Raw genomic sequence first — 12,641 nt, 5'->3', positions numbered from 1 at the left:
GTACTGTGGTAGTCTGTGTAGAGATATTATGGTACCTAGTAATGCTGGAACACCATTGGTGATAATGTATGCTTTCCATTGGTCAAGCCTGTATGGTAGCTCCGCCCTGTAGGCGGGGTATAAGAGCCCGTGCCGCCCCAGCAGCTTCCTTTCTGTACCTGAGCTGCTTGGGGAAACATCTAGCTTATTAAAGCCTTCAGTTGGACTACAAACTCGCTTTAGTAGTCATTGATTGTGCATCAATTTAATAAGCTAGGTTTGAAGAATGGAGCTCCGAATCAAGCCGGAGTGTCTGCAACTCAGCCCCCACGCAGTAAACTCGGCAGCGACTTTCAAGCACTGGCTAGCGTGCTTCAACGGCTACCTCGGAACGGCAGAAAACACACCCACAAGAGAACAGAAACTGCAGGTCATGCACTCGAGGGTGAGCCCAGAAGTCTACACCCTCATCGAGTACGCAGATGACTTCGATACCGCGATGGAGTTGCTGAAAGGACATTACATTCGCCCTGTAAATCTGGTCTACGCCCGGCATCTACTAGCAACGAGGCGTGTTGGGGAGAAACTGCAGCTGCTCGCAAGTTTCAGCAAACGACCACACTGAAGTGTTGATTCGAGAGGCTTTCGTTGCGGGTATGCTGTCCCCTTAAATCCGCCAGCGTTTGCTGGAGAAAGAAACTCTAGGCCTCAAGGTGGCACGGGCCCTTGCCGGCTCCCTGGATGTGGCCTCCCAAAACGCCCGCGCCTACGCCCCGACTGCGCAGCAGCCCCTGAGCAGCGTGGAATCCCTCTGCAGCCAACTCCGAGGCAATGCCCCACATCCCCTCACAAGCTTGCACTGCAAGACGGCCTGGCAACTCCGGAGGGCCCCGTTGCTATTTTTGTGGTCAAGCCAAACACCCCCGATAGTGCCTCCCAACCTGTTCATCCACCTGTAAAGGGTGCGGCAAAAAGGGCCACTTCGTGGCAGTATGCCAGGCCCGGGCGGTCGCTGCGGTCTCCGGAAGCGAATGCGGACTGCCACTACAACCCTCCCCACGTGCACCGTGCGGCCAGCGAGCGCCACCATCTTCCTCCTCCAGGGCCACGTGTGGCCTCCGGGGGCTGCCATCTTATAAGAACATAAGAACTCGGAGCAGGAGTAGGCCATCTGGCCCCTCGAGCCTGCTCCACCATTCAATTAGATCATGGCTGATCTTTTGTGGACTCAGCTCCATAGATTCACAATCCTTTGGGTGAAGACGTTCCTCCTAAACTAAGTCCTAAATCTACTTCCCCTTATTTTGAGGCTATGTCCCCTGGTTCTGCTTTCACCCGCCAGTGGAAACAACCTGCCCGCATCTATCCTATTGATTCCCTTCATAATTTTAAATGTTTCTATAAGATCCCCCCTCATCCTTCTAAATTCCAATGAGTACAGTCCCAGTCTACTCAACCTCTCCTCATAATCCAACCCCTTCAGGTCTGGGATTAACCTAGTGAACCTCCTCTGCATACCCTCCAGCGCCAGTACATCCTTTCTCAAGTAAGGAGACCAAAACTGAACACAATACTCCAGGTGTGGCCTCACTAACACCTTATACAACTGCAGCATAACCTTCCTAGTCTTACACTCCATCCCTCTAGCAATGAAGGACAAAATTCCATTTGCCGTCTTAATCACCTGTCAACCAACTTTCTGGTGACTCATGCACTAGCACACCCAGGTCTCTCTGCACAGCAGCATGCTTTAATATTTTATCATTTAAATAATAATCCCGTTTGCTGATATTCCTACCAAAATGGATAACCTCACATTTGTCAACATTGTATTCCATCTGCCAGACCCTAGCCTATTCACTTAACCTATCCAAATCCCTCTGCAGACTTCCAGTATCCTCTGCACTTTTCGCTTTACCATTCACCTTAGTGTCATCTGCAAACTTGGACACGTTACCCTTGGTCCCCAATTCCAAATCATCTATGTAAATTGTCAACAATTGTAGGCCCAAAAAGGATCCCTGAGGGACACCACTGGCTACTGATTGCCAACCAGAGAAACACCCATTAATCCCCACTCTTTGCTTTCTATTAATTAACCAATCCTCTATCCATGCTACTACTTTACCCTTAATGCCATGCATCTTTATCTTATGCAGCAACCTTTTGTGTGGCACCTTGTCAAAGGCTTTCTGGAAATCCAGATATACCACATCCATTGGCTCCCCGTTATCTACCACACTGGTAATGTCCTCAAAAAATTCCACTAAATTAGTTAGGCACGACCTGCCCTTTATGAACCCATGCTGCATCTGCCCAATGGGACAATTTCTATCCAGATGCCTCGCTATTTCTTCCTTGATGATAGATTCCAGCATCTTCCCTACTACCGAAGTTAAGCTCACTGGCCTATAATTACCCGCTCTCTGCCTACCTCCTTTTTTAAACAGTGGTGTCACATTTGCTAATTTCCTAACCACTGGGACTACCCCAGAGTCCAGTCAATTTTGGTAAATCATCACTAGTGCATCTGCAATTTCCCTAGCCATCTCTTTTAGCACCCTGGGATGCATTCCATCAGGGCCAGGAGACTTGTCTACCTTTAGCCCCATTAGCTTGCCCATCACTACCTCCTTAGTGATAACAATCCTCTCAAGGTCCTCACCTGTCATAGCCTCATTTCTATTAGTCACTGGGATGTTATTTGTGTCTTCCACTGTGAAGACCGACCCATAAAACCTGTTGAGTTCCTCAGTCATTTCCTCATCTCCCATTATTAAAACTCCCTTCTCATCCTCTAAAGGACCAATATTTACCTTTGTCACTCTTTTTTGTTTTATATATTTGTAGAAACTTTTACTGTCTGTTTTTATATTCTGAGCAAGTTTACTCTATCTTACTCTTTATAGCATTTTTAGTAGCTTTCTGTTGCTCCCTAAAGGTTTCCCAGTCTTCTAGTCTCCCACCAATCTTTGCGACTTTGTATGCTTTTTCCTTCAATTTGATACTCTCCCTTATTTCCTTAGATATCCATGGTCTATTTTGCCCTCTTTCTACCGTCCTTCCTTTTTGTTGGTATAAACCTTTGCTGAGCACTGGGAAAAATCGCTTGGAAGGTTCTCCACTGTTCCTCAACTGTTCCACCATAAAGTCTTTGCTCCCAGTCTACCTTAGCTAGTTCATCTCTCATCCCATTGTAATCTCCTTTGTTTAAACACAAAACACTAGTATTTGATTTTACCTTCTCACCCTCCATCTGTATTTTAAATTCCACCATATTGTGATCGCTCCTTCCGAGAGGAGCCCTCACTATGAGATCATGAATCAATCCTGTCTCATTACACAGGACAAGATCTTGGACCGCTTGTTCCCTCGTAGGTTCCATTACATACTGTTCTAGGAAACTATCGCGGATACATTCTATAAACTCCTCCTCAAGGTTGCCTTGACCGACCTGGTTAAACCAATCGACATGTAGATTAAAATCCCCCATGATAACTGCTGTACCATTTCTACATGCATCAGTTATTTCTTTTTTTAAATGCCTGCCCCACCATAACGTTACTATTTGGTGGCCTGTAGACTACTCCTATCAGTGACTTTTTCGCCTTACTATTCCTGATTTCCACCCAAATGGATTCAACCTTATCCTCCATAGCACCGATGTCACCCCTTACTATTGCCCGGATGTCATCCTTAAATAACAGAGCTGCACCACCTTCCTTACCATCCACTCTGTCCTTCCGAATAGTTTGATACCCATGGATATTTAACTCCCAGTCGTGACCATCCTTTAACCATGTTTCAGTAATGGCCACTAAATCATAGTCATTCACGATGATTTGCGCCATCAACTCATTTACTTTATTCCGAATACTACGAAAATTCAAGTAAAGTACCCTTATGTTGTTTTTTTTACCTCTGTTTTGAATCTTAACATCTCCAGTTTTATTCCTTTTAGTATTACTGGGCCTATTCACTGAGCTCCCCTCAGTCACTGTACTTTGTACTGTTGCCCTTTTTGATTTTTGACTATGGCTTCTCTGCCTTGCACTTTCTCCCTTACTTCCTTTTGCTTCTGTCCCTGTTTTACTACCTTCCAACTTCCTGCATCGGTTCCCATCCCCCTGCCACATTAGTTTAAACCCCCCCCCCCCCAACAGCTCTAGCAAACACCCCCCCAGGACATCGGTTCCAGTCCTGCCCAGGTGCAGACCGTCCGGTTTGTACTGGTCCCACCTCCCCAGAACCGGTCCCAACGCCCCAGGAATTTGAATCCCTCCCTCTTGCACCATTTCTCAAGCCATGCATTCAGCCTATCTATCCTGACATTCCTACTCTGACTAGCTCGTGGCACTGGTAGCAATCCTGAGATTACTACTTTTGAGGTCCTACTTTTTAGTTTAACTCCTAACTCCCTGAATTCCGCTTGTAGGACCTCATCCCGTTTTTTACCTATATCGTTGGTGCCTTTGTGCACCAGTAGAGCTGGCTGTTCACCCTCCCCCCCCAGAATGTCCTGCAGCCGCTCAGAGACATCCTTGACCCTTGCACCAGGGAGGCAACATACCATCTTGGAGTCTCGATTGCGTCCACAGAACCGCCTGTCTATTCCCCTTACGATTGAGTCCCCTATCACTATAGCCCTGCCATTTTTCTTCCTGCCCTGCTGTGCAGCAGAGCCAGCCACGGTGCCATGAACCTGGCCTCTGTTGCCTTCCCCTGGTGAGCCATCTCCCTCAACAGTATCCAAAGCGGTATATCTGTTTTGCAGGGAGATGACCGCAGGGGACACCTGCATTGCCTTCCTACTCTTGCTCTGTCTTTTGGTCACCCATTTTCTATCTCCCTCAGTAATTTTCACCTGCGGTGTGACCAACTCGCTAAACGTGCTATCCACGACCTCCTCAGCATCGCGGATGCTCCAAAGTGAGTCCATCCGCAGCTCCAGAGCTGTCAAGCGGTCCAACAGGAGCTGCAACTGAACACACTTCTTGCATGTGAAGGAGCCAGGGACAGTGGATGTGTCCCTGAGCTCCCACATCGCACACGAGGAGCATGACACAGGTCTGGGATCTCCTGCCATGTCTTAAACCTTAGGTAAACTTATACAACTACAATTTCAAAAAATAACGAAAGAAAAATAAATAAATTAGACAATGAAAAGAAAAACTACTTACCAGTCACTTACCAGGATTAAAAGCACCTCCTCCCCACCCAGCTTCGAATTCCCACCCAGCTTCAAATTCCCAAACTCACTCTTGGTTGTGCCTCACACTGGCTGTGTCTTCTCTGGCTCACTGGGAGAACTCGCCCAGGGTCCCAGATGCTCTCTGGTTCTCTCCCTGCAGATTAAAAGTCACAGGCCAGAAGAAAGAGACAGAACAAAACAGTAGGGAAAAAGCACCTTCTCCCACTCTGCACCGAATTACCAAGTTCCAACTTCCCACTCTGGATGTGCCTCACTCCGGCTGACGCCACGTGTGATGGATGGGCGTCGCCATTTTGTGCACCCACAGCCACGTGCGACCAGTGGGCGCTGCCATCTTGAATGGACTCCCAGGACCTCGGTGCAGATGACCACACACTGCCCGACGAGAACACCCAGCTGCTGCCACGATTAGCCTCGGTGACCCTGGACCAGTCTCGGCCCCGAACACTGTCAACTGCTACAACAACGGTGCTAATCAATGGACACGAGACGTCCTTCTTAATCGACTCTGGGAGCACGGAGAGCTTCATACACCCTGACACGGTAAGGCGCTGTTCTCTCCCCGTCCATCCTGTTAATCAAAAAATCTCCCTGGCCTCCGGTTCCCACTCAGTAGAGATAAAGGGATTCTGTGTAGCAAACCTGTGTAGCAAAGTCCAGGGAAGGGAGTTCAAAAATTACTGGCTCTACATCCTTCCCCACCTCTGCGCGGCCACACTCCTAGGGGTAGACTTCCAGTGCAACGTCCAAAGTCTAACTTTCAAATTTGGCGGCCCTATACCCCCCTCAGTGTCTGCAGCGTTGCGACCCTCCAGGTCGATCCGCCTTCCCTGTTCGCAAACCTCACCCTGGATTGCAAACCCGTCACCACCAGGAGCAGACGGTACAGTGTCCGGGACCGGATCTTTATTAGGTCAGAGGTCCAACGGCTACTGAGGGAAGGAGTCATTGAAGCTAGCAACAGTCCCTGGAGAGTTCAAGTAGTGGTGGTAAAGACCGGGGAGAAGCATAAGGTGGTCATCGACTACAGTCAGACCATCAACAGGTTTACGCAGCTGGACGCGTACCCTCTCCCCCGCATATCCGACCTGGTAAACAGGATCACGCAATACAAGGTCTTCTCCACGGTGGACCTTAAGTCTGCCTACCACCAGCTCCCCATCCGCATGAGTGACCGCAAGTACACTGCCTTCGAGGCAGATGGGCGGCTCTGCTACTTTTTAAGGGTTCTCTTCGGTGTCACTAACAGGGTCTCGGTCTTCCAGCGAGAAATGGACCGAATGGTTGACCGATACGTTTACGGGCAACATTCCCATATCTCGATAATCACCATTTGCAGCCATGATCAGCAGGACCACGACACCAACCTCTGAAAATTCCTCCAGACAGCGAAAATCCTCAACCTTACCTATAACAAGGATAAATGCGTGTTTAGCCCCGACCGCCTAGCCATCCTCGGCTACGTAGTGTGAAATGGAGTTATAGGCCCCGACCCTGAATGCATGCGCCCCCTTATGGAGTTCCCCCTCCCTCACTGCTCCAAGACCCTGAAGCGCTGCCTCGGTTTTTTTTCTTACTACGCCCAGTGGGTCCCCAACTATGCAGACAAGGCCCGTCCTCTGATCCAATCCACAGTTTTTCCCCTGTCGATGGAGGCCCGCCAGGCTTTCAGCCGCATCAAAGCAGATATTGCAAAGGCCATGATGCATGCCATCGACGAGTCCCTCCCCTTCCAGGTCGAGAGCGACGCGTCTGACGTAGCTCTGGCAGCCACCCTCAACCAAGTGGGCAGACCCGTGGGCTTCTTCTCACGCACCCTCCATGCTTCCGAAATCCGCCACTCCTCAGTCGAAAAGGAGTCCCAGGCCATAGTTGAAGCGGTGCGACATTGGAGGCATTACCTGGCCGGCAGGAGATTCACTCTCCTCACTGACCAACGGTCGGTCGCCTTCATGTTCGATAATGCACAGTGGGGCAAGATAAAAAACGATAAGATCTTGCAGTGGAGGATCGAACTCTCCACCTATAACCACAAGATCTTGTATCGTCCCGGGAAGCTAAACGAGCCTCCTGATGCCCTGTCCCGTGGCACAGGTGCTAACGTACAAGTGGACTGCCTCCGAGCCCTCCACGAGGACCTCTGCCACCCGGGGGTCACTCGCTTCTTCCATTTTGTCAAGACCCACAACTTGCCCTCCTCCATCAAGGAGGTCAGGACAGCCACCAGGAATTGCCAAATCTGCGCGGAGTGCAAGCCGCACTTCTACCGGCCAGAGAAAGCGCACCTGATAAAGGCTTCCCGTCCCTTTGAACGCCTCAGCATGGACTTCAAAGGTCCCCTCCCCTCCACCGATCGCAACACATACTTCCTGAACGTGATTGACGAATACGCACGACTCCCATTCGCCATCCCCTGCCCCGACATGACCGCAACCACTGTCATCAAAGCCCTCCATAATGTTTACACTGTTCGGGTTCCCCGCTTACATACATAGTGATCAGGGCTCCTCCTTCATGAGCGACGAACTGCGTCAATTCCTGCTCAGCAAGGGCATTGCCTCGAGCAGGACGACCAGTTACAACCCCGGGGGTAACGGACAGGTAGAGAGGGAGAACGGAACGGTCTGGAAGACTGTCCTACTGGCCCTACGGTCCAGAAATCTCCCAGTCTCCCGCTGGCAGGAAGTCCTCCCGGATGCCCTCCACTCCATCCGGTGACTGCTCTGCACCACGACCAACCAAACACCTCACGAATGTCTCCCGGTTTTCCCCAGGAAGTCCTCCGCTGGGACCTCACTCCCGACCTGACTGACAGCCCCCGGACCCATCCTGCTCCGAAAACACGTGCAGGCGCACAAGTCGGACCCGTTGGTCGAGAGGGTCCATCTTCTCCACGTAAATCCCCAGTACGCCTACGTGGCGTACCCCGACGGCCAACAAGACATGGTCTCCCTACGAGACATGGCGCCCGCCGGATCCTCATGCACACCCCTGCAACCAGTCCCAACCCCCCTTCCCACCGGTGCACCTTACAGCCGCCCCCTTCCCAGGAGGATCAGTTCTTCCACCGGCCCCGTCCAGGCCCCCCCCCGCCCACCGACGCACCCCGCAGCCGTTCCCTTCCCAGGTCAATCAGCTCCCCCACCGGCCCCGTCCAGGCCCCCCCGCCCACCGACGCACCCCGCAGCCGTTCCCTTCCCAGGGCAATCAGCTCCCCCACCGGCCCCGTCTAGGCCCCCCCGCCCACCGACGCACCCCGCAGCCGTTCCCTTCCCAGGTCAATCAGCTTCCCCACCAGCGCCGTCTAGGGGTGTTGAAGCTGCCACAGAGATCGAAACCACACTCCCGGAGTCACAGACCCCGAACCTCTACCAGCGTCACCACCGAAGCTTCGACAATCAGAGAGGACGACCAGGGCCCCCGATCGACTGATTGCTTCATTTTAACGTGTATATAGTTAATTGTAAAATAGTAAAATAGTTACGATAATAAGGCAAAATGCTGTACGGATGTATTACGGTATCTCCATAACTTCTACCACGTTACTGTGTTGTAATACCAAGCCACCACCCCCGCCGGACTCTTTTTTTTTAACTGGGGATGAATGTGGTAGTCTGTGTAGAGGTATTACGGTACCTAGTAATGCTGGAACGCCATTGGTAGATAATGTATGCTTTCCATTGGTCGGGCCTGTCGGGAATGACGGAGGTTGAGGGGTGACCTGACAGATGGCAACAAGATTATGAGAGGCGTGGATGGGCAGGCACTCTTTCCCAGGGTAGAGGGTCAGTCACCAGGAGGCATAGGTTTAAGGTCCGTGGGGCAAAGTTTAGAGGAGACGTGCGAGGCCATTTGGAGCTGAAACAACCCAATCAGCCAGGACCATATTGAATGGTGGAGCAGGCTCCAGGAGCAGATTGGCCCACTCCGTTAGAAATATGCACAAATGGCTGATCCAAGTGAGATGAAATTCCAGTGAGTCAGAATCCAGCTGATATTCCAGCTCCTTGTCCCGGTGTAACTGGGAATTCCGCATCAGAAGAAATTGGGCACTTGCATTCTGCCAGACCATTGAATTAATTGTGACAGTTTCTAGCCTCCCTTTATTATGGACTTAGCCTAGCATCATTTTTACAGAAATGCTACAGCAAGCCTCCAGTGAGAACAAATGTTTCAACTTTATTTGGAAAGGATAAGTATAAGAACATGATGGGGACACATGCTTGATCTATTTATTTGCATATTTATATATATTTATATTTATATATATTTATATATATATTTTATGTATTCCATGCTAGCTGTCAATAGTGGGTGTCATTTTCGATCCCCCTGCCGTGGGATTCTCGGCATCGCGCCATTTGCTGGCTGCGGGATTCTGTCTTCCTCCGCTTCACACCTCCCCACTGCCGGGAATCCCACTGCCGGGAACCTCACTGCCGGGAACCTCACTGCCGGGAACCTCACTGCCGGGAACCTCACTGCCGGGAACCTCACTGCCGGGAACCTCACTGCCGGGAACCTCACTGCCAGGAATCCCGCTGCCGGGAACCTCACTGCCGGGAACCCCGCTGCCGGGAACCTCACTGCCAGGAATCCCGCTGCCGGGAACCTCGCTGCCGGGAACCTCACTGCCAGGAATCCCGCTGCCGGGAACCTCACTGCCGGGAACCCCGCTGCCGGGAACCTCACTGCCAGGAATCCCGCTGCCGGGAACCCCGCTGCCGGGAACCTCACTGCCGGGAACCCCGCTGCCGGGAACCTCACTGCCGGGAACCTCGCTGCCGGGAACCCCGCTGCCGGGAACCCCACTGCTGGGAATCCCGCTGCCGGGAACCTCACTGCCGGGAACCCCGCTGCCGGGAACCTCACTGCCGGGAACCCCGCTGCCGGGAACCTCACTGCCGGGAACCCCGCTGCCGGGAACCTCACTGCCGGGAACCCCGCTGCCGGGAACCTCACTGCCAGGAATCCCGCTGCCGGGAACCTCACTGCCGGGAATCCCGCTGCCGGGAACCTCACTGCCGGGAACCTCACTGCCAGGAATCCCGCTGCCGGGAACCTCACTGCCGGGAACCCCGCTGCCGGGAACCTCACTGCCGGGAACCCCGCTGCCGGGAACCTCACTGCCGGGAATCTCGCTGCCAGGAATCCCGCTGCCGGGAACCCCGCTGCCGGGAACCCCGCTGCCGGGAACCCCGCTGCCGGGAACCTCACTGCCGGGAACCGCGCTGCCAGGAATCCCGCTGCCGGGAACCTCACTGCCGGGAACCCTGTTGCCGGGAACCCCACTGCTGGGAATCCCGCTGCCGGGAATCTCGCTGCCCGGAACCCCGCTGCCGGGAATCTCGCTGCCGGGAACCTCACTGCCGGGAACCTCACTGCCGGGAACCCCGCTGCCGGGAACCCCACTGCTGGGAATCCCGCTGCCGGGAATCTCGCTGCCGGGAACCTCGCTGCCGGGAACCCCGCTGCCGGGAACCTCACTGCTGGGAATCCCGCTGCCGGGAATCTCGCTGCCGGGAATCTCGCTGCCGGGAACCCTGAGTGCAGAGTAAACATCTGGTGTGAATTGTGAATCAGCGAGCGGAGAATCCCGCCCAATATCTCTAAGTGGAGACCCTGACAAAATTAATTTTTTAAATTATTTTATTCAACTACTTGTTTGTAATTTAAAGAAGAAATCTGCAATGATTATTTGCACACTATCAATAACAGAACAATGACTAAACAGTCTGACAGTGTATAGGTTTGATGGTAGTTTTTGCAGATCCCATAAAGGAAGCACAATGGAAAACGAAGTGGTAAGTCGACAATAAAAGTTTATTTTATATTTCTGTGTAAAAGGAATGTTGAGTTTTCAGAATTTAAAAGTTGAAAGCTGGGACAGACAACGGTCTAAAGATCGTTTGGTACAAACTTTTTGTATTTTATGCAAAAATGTTGTTATATGTTATAAATGTTATTCATTGTACCTGCAATCCATCACAAGCAGATTTTCTATATTATGAAAGATCTGTCCAGCAATTCCTGCAAACAAAACATCATTCATCCCAATAAAACCACAATTAAAATGTTATTTATTGGGGATCACTTCATCTATTTTTGTGTGTGCAGTTTTCATCTCAGACTTGGCAACTCTCACTAAATCCTTTTATTTGTAAAAGTCACAAGCAGTTTTAAAATTATCTGCAAAATAGTTGTATACAACCTTAAGGAAGTAAACACATTTAATAGGTGTTTATGTCTTCTTGGAACTCTTGTGAATGACGTAAACTTTTCAAAACTTTATAAAGCTATCAATTTTTTAAAATGGAGTCAGAATTCAGTCTGAAAATCTGTAGTTTTAGATAGTAAAGTGGCCTTTTGGAAGAATAGTATTTTAAATCGGTAATGCAAAATGTCACTGCCTCGCACTGCCTTCTCATTTGTATGAGAAAACCTAATTCAGATATAGAGAATAGTTTACAGACGGCACTTTGTCAACAGAATGCAACAAAACATCTCTGGACACAAATGTCCAAATACTTCGAAGCATTAGTTGCACAGGAGAAATTGATGTCACATATATCTTTGCTTTGAAAAATTACAAGCTAGAAAGATGAAGGCATACAAAGCTGTCCACCATCTGTAGCACAAACCAATAAATATTGTAGCACTGCCTGCATATGGAAATGGAAAGTTTTCGAGCATTAATGATGCTATGCAGTAATATTGAAATGCAGTACTGCTATAATTACCAAGTAGCATTTGGGTAGAAAGGATCTGCAATTTGTTACCAGGATATGGCTCCAGAGTATGAAATATTTGTAGTTACAGAAACATTCTCAGTTCATGTTTTCTTGGCTCCCTTCTTGCCTTTAGTTTTGTTAATCTTCCTGGGATTGTCAGGAGCATGATTTGCGTTCTTTGAGTTTGACTTTGGCCCACCACTGCGTTCACTACGTCTTGCATTTTCATTTCTTTCTTGCACAATACGCACCTGTTGTTGCTTGTCCAGTCTTTGTTCCCAGCGCTAAGGAACACAAAATAACAAGATACCAATGAATGGAAGCAGTATGGAATAGTCAACTTCAAAGGAGCACTACCCTGCTTATCAAAGCTGGAGAAAGGTTTTGGTGTGAGTCACTGGCGAAACAGGCGACCGTGCATTTGGGTCAAGACACCGCATTACATCACAGCACTTTATCAGTCATGTGTGACACTATCAAAATCAAAACTACTTTTTCTGCTCTCTTATAAACAATGAAGTTGTGCTCATTTAAAAACAAAACTTTTCAGAACATTGGTGATCAATCTGTGAGTTATTTTCTCACCTTCCCTGCACTGTTTTGAAAGTTCCTTGACAGCATACACTTGCAGCTTGCCTGGTGATGCACTATTAATTGATTAGCCCTCACAATGACAGGTTCTACAGTGATAGGAATTCATGACCCGAGAACAGAGAGGT

General features: G+C 50.1%; 1 protein-coding gene across 4 annotated transcripts in view; it reads right to left on the bottom strand.

The window, feature by feature from the left end:
* Window positions 1-10,993: 10,993 nt before the first annotated feature.
* Window positions 10,994-12,641, bottom strand: part of LOC119972873 (secreted frizzled-related protein 4-like) — a 79,445-nt gene continuing 77,797 nt past the window's right edge. For all 4 annotated transcript variants that reach the window (XM_038810398.1, XM_038810399.1, XM_038810397.1 and 1 more), the window contains one exon: window positions 10,994-12,206. In XM_038810398.1, coding sequence (XP_038666326.1) covers window positions 12,024-12,206 — 183 coding nt within the window. In that variant the 3' untranslated portion in view covers window positions 10,994-12,023. The remainder of the gene's footprint in view (window positions 12,207-12,641) is intronic.

Source organism: Scyliorhinus canicula, chromosome 10, assembly GCF_902713615.1.
Source record: "Scyliorhinus canicula chromosome 10, sScyCan1.1, whole genome shotgun sequence".
In the NCBI taxonomy this organism is placed as follows: domain Eukaryota; kingdom Metazoa; phylum Chordata; class Chondrichthyes; order Carcharhiniformes; family Scyliorhinidae; genus Scyliorhinus; species Scyliorhinus canicula.
Note: the sequence above shows the minus strand (reverse complement) of the source record. Positions and strands in the feature narration are given on the sequence as shown.